Raw genomic sequence first — 12732 nt, forward strand, 5'->3', positions numbered from 1 at the left:
TGTTGTGGTTGTCTAGGGTGGGCTGGTGGTTGTCCTGTGCCTCCATATCAGGCACCGCTCACCACTGTAACATAGAAGATGATCAGAACCACGATGAAGTCATCATCTTCATTTGTATACAGTAACAAACCTTTGAAAATACAGTTACGCTACTAAGAACTTTACAAACGATAGACAAAAAAATCAACTGCGAAAGTGATGAAAAAGTAAAGTAATAAAAATAATCATAAAAAGGAGTTCAAAAGCAACCAATAGTCATTACATAAAAGCAAGTCTATAAAAATGCTGAAACATTTTGACCTATCGCAAAGTGGACTAGCCAGTGAAAGGTTTTTTGTAATTGATTAATTGATTAATTGATCAATCCTCGAGCTATGAGAAGAAGAGAGAAGTGAGGTTCCAGCTGCACATGGCTATATTTCAGCTAAAAACAGGGTGCAAGTCTTCTCAAGTCAACTTGCCATCTCAGGGCTTGTGGAGACTTGGATTACGCCAGGTGAGCAGTAGAAGCATCCACCCCCCCCCCCCCCCGTTTTTGTTCATGTGAACGGGGGTAGGCTAGCTGTACCATTGAGTGCGTTTACATGCACACCAATAAACTGATAACTGTGAGTAATCGTTTATGGCAATAATCTGATTTCTGCGTTTACATGCACTTTAATAATCCGACAATAGGAAAAACCCGGGTTTACATGATTCAGTCAATTAGTGGGATTTCTCTCCAGAAGGCGGCGGTAATTCAACTTTTTACATGCAACTTGTACATGCGCAGATGTATAAACCCACAAGAAACCTGATACGCTGTATACATGCACTCAAAAGACAGGTTATTGGCCAAAAACCTAGGTATGTTTATCGGTTTATTCATAACCTGATAACGGCCATAAACGGATAAAGCTTATCGGTTTATGCTGTTTACATGACCATTTGAATAATCAGGTAACTCCAGAAATCCGCTAATAAACTGTTTATTGTCTGCATGTAAACGCACTACCATTTATTGTGCTGAGCTACCTAGCACTCGCTATTTTGTCTACTACATGCACAGAGAAGAGAAGGGACTCTATCTTCTTGTCTTACTATTGGGAAGATGTCAAATAGGCGAATATCCCGAAATGTTTGGCGTGTTCCTTTAAGAAAACTTCCTGCGCGTGTGACTCTAAAAACCAAGACACAACAAGGCTGCAACAAAGCACCAAGAAGCATGTGAGAAGTGCGTGACTCACTGAAGAACGCTCAGCTCTGTCCTACGGGCCCTGGCTCTTCTGAGATTCCTTCTGGAAAAACAACAGTAGTGTATAATTACAGGAAGTGAGAGTGATAGTCAGAGGACAACCTTCAAAGTGCTCCTCGTGTTGGAGGTTGAATAGTGATTATGACAGTCTGAGTGCATGCTGGCCTCACAAGAGTATCTCTGGTTCACCCAAACCCCAGGAAGCTGCTTCAGACAGGAGAAGTGGTGAAGGTCTCACAGAAGAACCAAACCATCTCCATTCACATAATAAACCTTACACACACACACCGAGGTTATTATAGTTAACGAAAACTAACAAAAAAACGAAAACTAGAATTGAAAAAACATGAAATAAACTGAAATAAAAATAAAAACTAAGCTTTACAAAAAAACAATAACTAACTGAAACGGTATTGTGTGTTTACAAAACTAACTAAAATAAAATAAAATTGAAGAGAAAATGTCCTTAGTTTTAGTCTTTGTCTGTTTACAGTATTTCATACACAATAAGCCTAGTATTTTGATTGGAGATCTATTTTCCTAGATCTATCATATTTTATGACCCTTTTGAATCTCACCCCTGACAAACAGCCCATATTACAAAAAAAGAGCAAAGGGGCAAAAAAAGACTAAAACTAACACTGAAACTAATAAAAACTAAACTAAAACTACCGTAAGCATTTAAAAAAAATAAAAACGAAACTAAACGATCAAACCCACCTTAAAAACGAATGAAAACTAAACTGAAATTGAAAACAAAAAGTCAAAACTAATAAAAATAAAAACTAATGAAAAAATCCAAAACTATTATAACCTTGACACACACACTTGTTTTCAACTTACTTCAGTCGCCAACCAACGTTAATTCCTCGCGCACCTTTCTCAAAACAAAGTTATTTTTATTGTACTCCATTGATATGTCTGGTAGCCAGCACAGCCAACCCATGAGCCACCCCGACCTCCAGGCCTGCACTACCCAGGCTAAGAGCCCATCTCCCGGCCCCACACACCCAGCAGAGCCACCCGACCTCCAGGCAGCGTTACATAACGATGAAGCCGCGTGTCTTGTCTATGACGATAGATCTATAATGTGAAGAGCCTGTCCAGCCAATGACGGCTTGAGACTGGCTGCCACAGCTGTCAATCATCCATTTTTATCCCTTTTTATATGTCAAATAACTACTTAAAAACAAACTGATCAGAAAAATGACCACTTGCACAGGCATTAGCATGATAATGACTATCTAAAATGATACAAACCACCTTTGGAAAAAAATTATCTGACGTATACTGTGATTATTTCGGTTTTGATTTTCCCATCCACTAACATGGGGAGGCGGGCCTTGTGACCTAATACTGGATTCAGCCGCCAGAGCGGCGATCTAACATGCAGCGGCTTCACTGAACCAGTGTGATGCCCAGTCCATCTTATAATAGGTCCATGGTAACAAGCCTGTAACAAGCCTGTAACAAGCCTGTAACAAGCCTCTAACAAGCCTGTAACAAGCCTGTAACAAGCCTCTAATAAGCCTCTAACAAGCCTGTAACAAGCCTGTAACAAGCCTCTAATAAGCCTCTAATAAGCCTCTAATAAGCCTGTAACAAGCCTCTAACAAGCCTCTAATAAGCCTCTAACAAGCCTGTAACAAGCCTGTAACAAGCCTCTAACAAGCCTGTAACAAGCCTGTAACAAGCCTCTAATAAGCCTCTAACAAGCCTGTAACAAGCCTGTAACAAGCCTCTAATAAGCCTCTAATAAGCCTCTAACAAGCCTGTAACAAGCCTCTAACAAGCCTGTAACAAGCCTCTAACAAGCCTGTAACAAGCCTGTAACAAGCCTGTAACAAGCCTCTAACAAGCCTGTAACAAGCCTCTAACAAGCCTGTAACAAGCCTCTAACAAGCCTGTAACAAGCCTGTAACAAGCCTCTAACAAGCCTCTAACAAGCCTGTAACAAGCCTCTAACAAGCCTCTAACAAGCCTGTAACAAGCCTCTAACAAGCCTGTAACAAGCCTGTAACAAGCCTGTAACAAGCCTGTAACAAGCCTGTAACGCTTCGTTCACACAGACAACCTACGTCTTGCCTTGCCTCAACCCACGCCTACGCCGAGCTGGGCGTGAACCTGTTACACGCTTTTGCGATCACACCGCACGCCTTTTGCACGCCGAACCTGGAGCCGAGTCACAAGCGCCTCTCCTCTCTCCCGACTGTATTTTTTCACGTGTTGTCCAGATTTGTCATGGGTAGCCTCTAGGTAAAATAAATCTGATATATTTAATGTTCTATTGATGCTGGATATGTATAACCAGGTCTGACTATAGTCGGACATTTTAGAGAGGTGATCTTGCAAGAATATGTGCTGGCAGCCTGGCACAACAACATTGTCCATCTTGCTTCTTCGGTCGCTATTCTCTCTCATGAAGATTTGTTTGCCGACGGGGAGAAAGCCCCACGTGATAGCTACCCGTCAATCTCTCTGTCTCTCTGCTCAACATGTTGTAGTAACTCCATTTTATTTTGAAATTCAGTTGACTTTGCTATTTCCGACGGATATTGTGCGTTTTTCTTTCATGGCTTGACAGAAGAAGTCTGCCTGCACGCGCCTTGTCGGCTTCAAAATAGAACTCACGCCTATTCGATAAAATCGGCAAGGCACAGGCAAGGCGTGGGTACATGCAGGGTTCACGCTCAGGCGCACGGTGTACACAGCCTCGTTGACTAAAACGGACGCCTATTAAAAAGCGTGGGTAAAGGCAAGGCATAGGCTAGGCTTGGGTCGTCGGTGTGAACCCAGCCTTACAGGCTGGGTTCATCACGTGGGGCAAAAGGCGTGCGGTGTGATCGCAAAAGCGTGTAACAGGTTCACGCCCAGCTCGGCGTAGGCGTGGGTTGAGGCAAGGCAAGGCGTAGGTTGTCTGTGTGAATGAAGCGTAACAAGCCTCTGACAAGCCTGTGACAAGCCTGTAACAAGCCTGTAACAAGCCTGTAACAAGCCTCTAACAAGCCTGTAACAAGCCTGTAACAAGCCTCTAACAAGCCTGTAACAAGCCTCTAACAAGCCTCTAACAAGCCTGTAACAAGCCTGTAACAAGCCTCTAACAAGCCTCTAACAAGCCTGTAACAAGCCTGTAACAAGCCTTTAACAAGCCTGTAACAAGCCTCTAACAAGCCTCTAACAAGCCTGTAACAAGCCTCTAACAAGCCTGTAACAAGCCTGTAACAAGCCTCTAACAAGCCTTTAACAAGCCTGTAACAAGCCTCTAACAAGCCTCTAACAAGCCTGTAACAAGCCTCTAACAAGCCTCTAACAAGCCTCTAACAAGCCTGTAACAAGCCTCTAACAAGCCTCTAACAAGCCTGTAACAAGCCTCTAACAAGCCTGTAACAAGCCTGTAACAAGCCTGTAACAAGCCTCTAACAAGCCTGTAACAAGCCTGTAACAAGCCTGTAACAAGCCTGTAACAAGCCTGTAACAAGCCTCTATCAAGCCTGTAACAAGCCTCTAACAAGCCTGTAACAAGCCTGTAACAAGCCTGTAACAAGCCTGTAACAAGCCTCTAACAAGCCTGTAACAAGCCTGTAACAAGCCTGTAACAAGCCTCTAACAAGCCTGTAACAAGCCTGTAACAAGCCTGTAACAAGCCTCTATCAAGCCTGTAACAAGCCTCTAACAAGCCTGTAACAAGCCTGTAACAAGCCTGTAACAAGCCTCTAACAAGCCTGTAACAAGCCTGTAACAAGCCTCTAACAAGCCTGTAACAAGCCTCTAACAAGCCTGTAACAAGCCTGTAACAAGCCTCTATCAAGCCTGTAACAAGCCTCTAACAAGCCTGTAACAAGCCTGTAACAAGCCTGTAACAAGCCTGTAACAAGCCTGTAACAAGCCTGTAACAAGCCTCTAACAAGCCTGTAACAAGCCTCTATCAAGCCTGTAACAAGCCTCTAACAAGCCTCTAACAAGCCTCTAACAAGCCTGTAACAAGCCTGTAACAAGCCTCTAACAAGCCTGTAACAAGCCTGTAACAAGCCTGTAACAAGTTCAGTTTAAAGTGGTCTTAAACAATATTGTGTTGTTAGTAACACATTATGGTTGCCTATGAAGAAGGTAAAAAAAAAAAAGTACCCTACAAATGGTAACTAAAATAAAAAATAAATGAATAAAAATAATTTCGGCTAGTTAGCTGTAGTTCAGGAGGTAGAGCGGTCATCCACTAATCGCTTTGGATAAAAGAGGTCGGTGGTTCGATTCCCGCCTCCTCCAGTCTGCATGTCGAAGTGTCCTTGGGCAAGATACTAAACCCCAAATTGCTCCTGATGGTGTGCCAGCACCCTGCGTGGTAGCCTGCTGCCATCGGTGTGTGAATGGGTGAATGTACTTACTGACTGTAAAGCGCTTTGGATAAAAGAGCTATATAAATGCAGACCATTTACCAAGGCGACTATTTTGGCTGAACAAAAAAGATAGAAAACGGTTTTGACGGTATTGAAAATGATACCTTCGGTATTTCTAAATACCCCAGTATACGGTAATACCTTAATACCGCCCAAGCCTACTAATTATTGTTTTTATTATTATTATTTATTATTATTGGAGTTTTGAGAGGGGGGTCGGTCTTGCGTGGGACCCTTGCGTCACCTCACAACTTGGTTGTCACTTTGAGACACATGTGGAAAAGGCTGTCTGAGGTTGAATTGAACCCGAACCCCTGAATTACAATTAAAATTGACCCAAAAAAAAAAGAATGGGGGGAAAATAAAACGGAATTGGGAGGGAATAAATAAATAAACAGATTTCACATGGCCCTATATCTATAGCCCAGATGAGAACAAAACAGAGTTTGAGAGAGAGAGAGAGAGAGAGAGAGAGAGACACACACACACACACACACACACACACACACACACACACAGCCACCATTTAGCAGGAAACCTTTGCACATGGATCTTGTTAGTCTGCCTCTGCTGGGCGAGTGCCAGAAGGCCTGGAGGTGGAAAGAGAAAAGCTCGTCTTTCTCTCTCCCTCTCTGACTCATGTTTTGGGGCTGACTAACACATGATCCTGATATGAGATGTCTGACTCATGTTTTGGGGCTGACTAACACATGATCCTGATATGAGATGTCTGACTCATGTTTTGGGGCTGACTAACACATGATCCTGATATGAGATCTCTGACTCATGTTTTGGGGCTGACTAACACATGATCCTGATATGAGATCTCTGACTCATGTTTTGGGGCTGACTAACACATGATCCTGATATGAGATCTCTGACTCATGTTTTGGGGCTGACTAACACATGATCCTGATATGAGATGTCTGACTCATGTTTTGGGGCTGACTAACACATGATCCTGATATGAGATCTCTGACTCATGTTTTGGGGCTGACTAACACATGATCCTGATATGAGATCTCTGACTCATGTTTTGGGGCTGACTAACACATGATCCTGATATGAGATGTCTGACTCATGTTTTGGGGCTGACTAACACATGATCCTGATATGAGATGTCTGACTCATGTTTTGGGGCTGACTAACACATGATCCTGATATGAGAATGCAATGGCCTGTTTCACTTCAAACAGCCGACAACAGCCAAACAGTTGGAATGTGGGACCGTCCTGCGTCTTCACTGTGTGTAATAGACTGAAGTCACCAGGCCCGCGGGAAGTAGGGGTGCTGCAGGTGCTGCAGCACCCCCTAGATGTTTTCCCAAAAAAAAAAAAAAAAATTTTTTTTTTACAAATGTAATTTTGCAGTGCACTATGTTCCTTTCTTGTTTAAGAATGTTTCTGGAAATGAAAATTTAGCCTATTTACCGTAAATAGAATTATCAACAATAACAATCAAGGAAGTTACATGCTTGTAGGCTAGAGAAGAAGAAGAAGCGCGCATGCACGCACATGTTGTGTTGAACCAACCAACAACCAATACGAATTGTTTAAAGAATTGCCCTTGCGGGCCCCACCGAGAGTCCCTTCCTCCCAGCACCCCCTGCTTAAAATGACTTCCAGCGGCCCTGGAAGTCACTTCCAGTCAGGCCATTGATTGTGAAACGGCAACTACTATGTAAAAGAGCTTGTCCTTTGCTTGATTGTGATTTAGAGTGGATATCAAACATATATAGCAAATAAAGCAGTGGTTCTCAAACCTTTCTTAAACAAATAGTTAAAGGAACACTCCGCCCATTTTCAACCAGCTTTGTATCATTACAACATCAGTAGTATATCAGAAAACTGTAAACGGTTTTGAAGTCTGTCATTTAATTTGACAGTTATTGAGTGTTAAAGTGTGGACCAGTGACATCACTGGTCCACACTAACTCAAATTAATAACTCATTAACTCAGTGGTAGAGCTGTCGCCTCACAGTCAGAAGGTCCTGAGTTCGATTCTCGCCTGGGACACTGTGGGCGCTGTGGTTGTGTTCCCCCCCATATCTTCAGTGCCCACTTCCCAGGTGGGGTATCTCGTCGTAAGGGCCTTTCTCTCTCTCACTTAGGCACTATGTCGCTACGATAGTAAACACACACGGGGGGGGGGGGGGTGTAAGCCAAAAAAAAATGTTTTGCAGTGAAGGAGGCAAAAAGGGCTGGCTTTTGTGATGAAAACAACAGGTGCATTGTTGGCTGCCCCAGCCCAATGACCTATATCTCTGAATAGAAGATGGCTGAGCCTGAGCTGAGCCAGCACTGGACAGTCCCAGGAGGCAGAGACACAGATGCCAGCAGGTGTGCCATTGTCTTCCCTGATCCCTCATGCTTTCCCTGGGAGCGTCACCCAGGGAAGTGTGAAAGGTTACTTGGTCATTCTGCTTTTCACTGGAAACCAGAATCAGTCCAGGTTCTGTTAGCTCACTACTGCAATCTATAGTCAGGTTCCAAACCTCCCACCGTTCCCTCCGCTCCTCCACCAGTGCGGGACGCCTCGCCCCCCCCGCGAGGCGTCTGCCAAATGACGTCATGTAATGTAATGTAATGTACTGTACTGTACTGTACGTTACACGGTGGGCTTAAAGCTGAGGCCATCATGAGAAGCCATGCAGGCATGCAGCACACACGCACATTTAAAGGATTTATTTATGTCCACATGGATACAAAGTACAAAGGATATCAACACTAATAATGCAATCAAATGTTGGGAGTCAGTCAGTTACATGAGTGCCTAATTGACGACCATATTAATGCATACACAGAAAGGACAACACCACACAGGATGATGACAATGGCAGGTTGACAGATACAGTTATGCTGTAAGACGAGATAACGTCAGTATCCACTTCATAGGTACAAAAAGCAGCGCCTCCTTCTCTCCCACACACACACACACACACACACACACACACACTAATGAACGTACACACAATTACAATACTTTGAATATATTGTACACAGACTATTAGTGTAGCATTATACTAGTGATATACACACACACACATACAGTAAAACACTGTTAAATACAGGGCCTAATTAATAACTATAAGCCCATATTAAGCATGACTATACTAATAGGAGCATCTGATGTTCTGCCTTTGTTGGCTTACCTCCCTCAGTTGCATGGTAGTTTTATCCAGATAAACAGGAAGTGAAGGAGAGAGAGTTTGGAATGCTATATTCACAACATGCAAATCTGCCCAAGAAACATCTTTGTGAACAGCTTGGAGTCACAGCGCTGCGCAGTATTGAAGTATTAATTACTTGTTTTGACCACACATGGCATCCAAAGCAGTCTAGGCAGAGGCATGCTGAAACCTGCTCCCTGTCATTACAAAGACCAAAAGCATTATTCTTCCTTCAACTCAAGCCCAAATCTCTGATGAGTCAGCCTTAAGTGTTTAGCAGCGTGTGCTAACCTGTACCCGCCTTAGCCTCCTCTGCCTTACACGACTGTGCTAATAACTGTTTAGCAGCCAGTGCTAACCTGTACCCGTGCCTTAGCCTCCTCTGCCTTACATGACTATGCTAATAACTGTTTAGCAGCCTGTGCTAACCTGCACCTGCCTTAGCCTCCTCTGCCTTACACGACTGTGCTAATAACGGTTTAGCAGCCTGTGCTAACCTGCACCTGCCTTAGCCTGCTCTGCCTTACATGACTATGCTAATAACTGTTTAGCAGCCTGTGCTAACCTGCACCTGCCTTAGCCTCCTCTGCCTTACACGACTGTGCTAATAACTGTTTAGCAGCCTGTGCTAACCTGTACCTGCCTTAGCCTCCTCTGCCTTACACGACTGTGCTAATAACTGTTTAGCAGCCTGTGCTAACCTGCACCTGCCTTAGCCTCCTCTGCCTTACACGACTGTGCTAATAACTGTTTAGCAGCCTGTGCTAACCTGCACCTGCCTTAGCCTCCTCTGCCTTACAGGACTGTGCTAATAACTGTTTAGCAGCCTGTGCTAACCTGTACCCGCCTCAGCCTCCTCTACCTTACATGACTATGCTAATAACTGTTTAGCAGCCTGTGCTAACCTGCACCTGCCTTAGCCTCCTCTGCCTTACATGACTGTGCTAATAACTGTTTAGCAGCCTGTGCTAACCTGCACCTGCCTTAGCCTCCTCTGCCTTACAGGACTGTGCTAATAACTGTTTAGCAGCCTGTGCTAACCTGTACCCGCCTTAGCCTCCTCTACCTTACATGACTATGCTAATAACTGTTTAGCAGCCTGTGCTAACCTGCACCTGCCTTAGCCTCCTCTGCCTTACACGACTGTGCTAATAACTGTTTAGCAGCCTGTGCTAACCTGCACCTGCCTTAGCCTCCTCTGCCTTACAGGACTGTGCTAATAACTGTTTAGCAGCCTGTGCTAACCTGTACCCGCCTTAGCCTCCTCTACCTTACATGACTATGCTAATAACTGTTTAGCAGCCTGTGCTAACCTGCACCTGCCTTAGCCTCCTCTGCCTTACATGACTATGCTAATAACTGTTTAGCAGCCTGTGCTAACCTGCACCTGCCTTAGCCTCCTCTGCCTTACACGACTGTGCTAATAACTGTTTAGCAGCCTGTGCTAACCTGTACCCGCCTTAGCCTCCTCTGCCTTACACGACTGTGCTAATAACTGTTTAGCAGCCTGTGCTAACCTGCACCTGCCTTAGCCTCCTCTGCCTTACATGACTATGCTAATAACTGTTTAGCAGCCTGTGCTAACCTGTACCCGCCTTAGCCTCCTCTGCCTTACACGACTGTGCTAATAACTGTTTAGCAGCCTGTGCTAACCTGTACCCGCCTTAGCCTCCTCTGCCTTACACGACTGTGCTAATAACTGTTTAGCAGCCTGTGCTAACCTGCACCTGCCTTAGCCTCCTCTGCCTTACATGACTATGCTAATAACTGTTTAGCAGCCTGTGCTAACCTGCACCTGCCTTAGCCTCCTCTGCCTTACACGACTGTGCTAATAACTGTTTAGCAGCCTGTGCTAACCTGTACCCGCCTTAGCCTCCTCTGCCTTACACGACTGTGCTAATAACTGTTTAGCAGCCTGTGCTAACCTGCACCTGCCTTAGCCTCCTCTACCTTACACGACTGTGCAAATAGCTGTTTAGCAGCCTGTGCTAACCTGCACCCGCCTTAGCCTCCTCTGCCTTACACGACTGTGCTAATAACTGTTTAGCAGCCTGTGCTAACCTGTACCTGCCTTAGCCTCCTCTACCTTACACGACTGTGCTAATAACTGTTTAGCAGCCTGTGCTAACCTGTACCTGCCTTAGCCTCCTCTACCTTACACGACTGTGCTAATAACTGTTTAGCAGCCTGTGCTAACCTGTACCTGCCTTAGCCTCCTCTACCTTACACGACTGTGCTAATAACTGTTTAGCAGCCTGTGCTAACCTGTACCTGCCTTAGCCTCCTCTACCTTACACGACTGTGCAAATAGCTGTTTAGCAGCCTGTGCTAACCTGCACCCGCCTTAGCCTCCTCTGCCTTACACGACTGTGCTAATAACTGTTTAGCAGCCTGTGCTAACCTGCACCTGCCTTAGCCTCCTCTACCTTACACGACTGTGCAAATAGCTGTTTAGCAGCCTGTGCTAACCTGCACCCGCCTTAGCCTCCTCTGCCTTACACGACTGTGCTAATAACTGTTTAGCAGCCTGTGCTAACCTGTACCTGCCTTAGCCTCCTCTGCCTTACACGACTGTGCTAATAACTGTTTAGCAGCCTGTGCTAACCTGCACCTGCCTTAGCCTCCTCTACCTTACACGACTGTGCAAATAGCTGTTTAGCAGCCTGTGCTAACCTGCACCCGCCTTAGCCTCCTCTACCTTACACGACTGTGCTAATAACTGTTTAGCAGCCTGTGCTAACCTGCACCTGCCTTAGCCTCCTCTACCTTACACGACTGTGCTAATAACTGTTTAGCAGCCTGTGCTAACCTGTACCCGCCTTAGCCTCCTCTACCTTACACGACTGTGCTAATAACGGTTTAGCAGCCTGTGCTAACCTGCACCTGCCTTAGCCTCCTCTACCTTACACGACTGTGCTAATAACTGTTTAGCAGCCTGTGCTAACCTGCACCTGCCTTAGCCTCCTCTACCTTACACGACTGTGCAAATAGCTGTTTAGCAGCCTGTGCTAACCTGCACCCGCCTTAGCCTCCTCTACCTTACACGACTGTGCTAATAGCTGTTTAGCAGCCTGTGCTAACGTGCACCTGCCTTAGCCTCCTCTACCTTACACGACTGTGCAAATAGCTGTTTAGCAGCCTGTGCTAACCTGCACCTGCCTTAGCCTCCTCTACCTTACATGACTGTGCTAATAACTGTTTAGCAGCCTGTGCTAACCTGCACCTGCCTTAGCCTCCTCTACCTTACACGACTGTGCAAATAGCTGTTTAGCAGCCTGTGCTAACCTGCACCCGCCTTAGCCTCCTCTGCCTTACACGACTGTGCTAATAACTGTTTAGCAGCCTGTGCTAACCTGTACCCGCCTTAGCCTCCTCTACCTTACATGACTGTGCTAATAACTGTTTAGCAGCCTGTGCTAACCTGCACCTGCCTTAGCCTCCTCTACCTTACACGACTGTGCAAATAGCTGTTTAGCAGCCTGTGCTAACCTGCACCCGCCTTAGCCTCCTCTGCCTTACACGACTGTGCTAATAACTGTTTAGCAGCCTGTGCTAACCTGCACCTGCCTTAGCCTCCTCTGCCTTACAGGACTGTGCTAATAACTGTTTAGCAGCCTGTGCTAACCTGTACCCGCCTTAGCCTCCTCTGCCTTACACGACTGTGCTAATAACTGTTTAGCAGCCTGTGCTAACCTGTACCCGCCTTAGCCTCCTCTATCTTACACGACTGTGCTAATAACTGTTTAGCAGCCTGTGCTAACCTGCACCTGCCTTAGCCTCCTCTACCTTACACGACTGTGCTAATAACTGTTTAGCAGCCTGTGCTAACCTGTACCCGCCTTAGCCTCCTCTGCCTTACATGACTGTGCTAATAACTGTTTAGCAGCCTGTGCTAACCTGTACCCGCCTTAGCCTCCTCTGCCTTACACGACTG

General features: G+C 45.4%; 1 protein-coding gene across 2 annotated transcripts in view; it reads right to left on the reverse strand.

Moving 5' to 3' along the window:
• Positions 1–12732, reverse strand: part of LOC310780827 (serine/threonine-protein kinase Nek6-like) — a 126366-nt gene that overhangs the window by 45205 nt on the left and 68429 nt on the right. The window contains exons 2-3 of one of the 2 annotated variants that reach the window (XM_083641324.1): positions 1227–1277; positions 1–64 (exon numbers count right to left, since the gene is read on the reverse strand). The exon at positions 1–64 is cut by the window's left edge and continues 32 nt beyond it. In XM_083641324.1, the coding sequence (XP_083497450.1) occupies positions 1–46 (46 nt within the window). In that variant the 5' untranslated portion in view covers positions 47–64; positions 1227–1277. The remainder of the gene's footprint in view (positions 65–1226; positions 1278–12732) is intronic. The other variant, XM_083641325.1, reaches the window with a different exon arrangement.

Source organism: Poromitra crassiceps (genome assembly GCF_964638095.1).
Source record: "Poromitra crassiceps genome assembly, chromosome: 8".
Lineage (NCBI taxonomy): Eukaryota > Metazoa > Chordata > Actinopteri > Beryciformes > Melamphaidae > Poromitra > Poromitra crassiceps.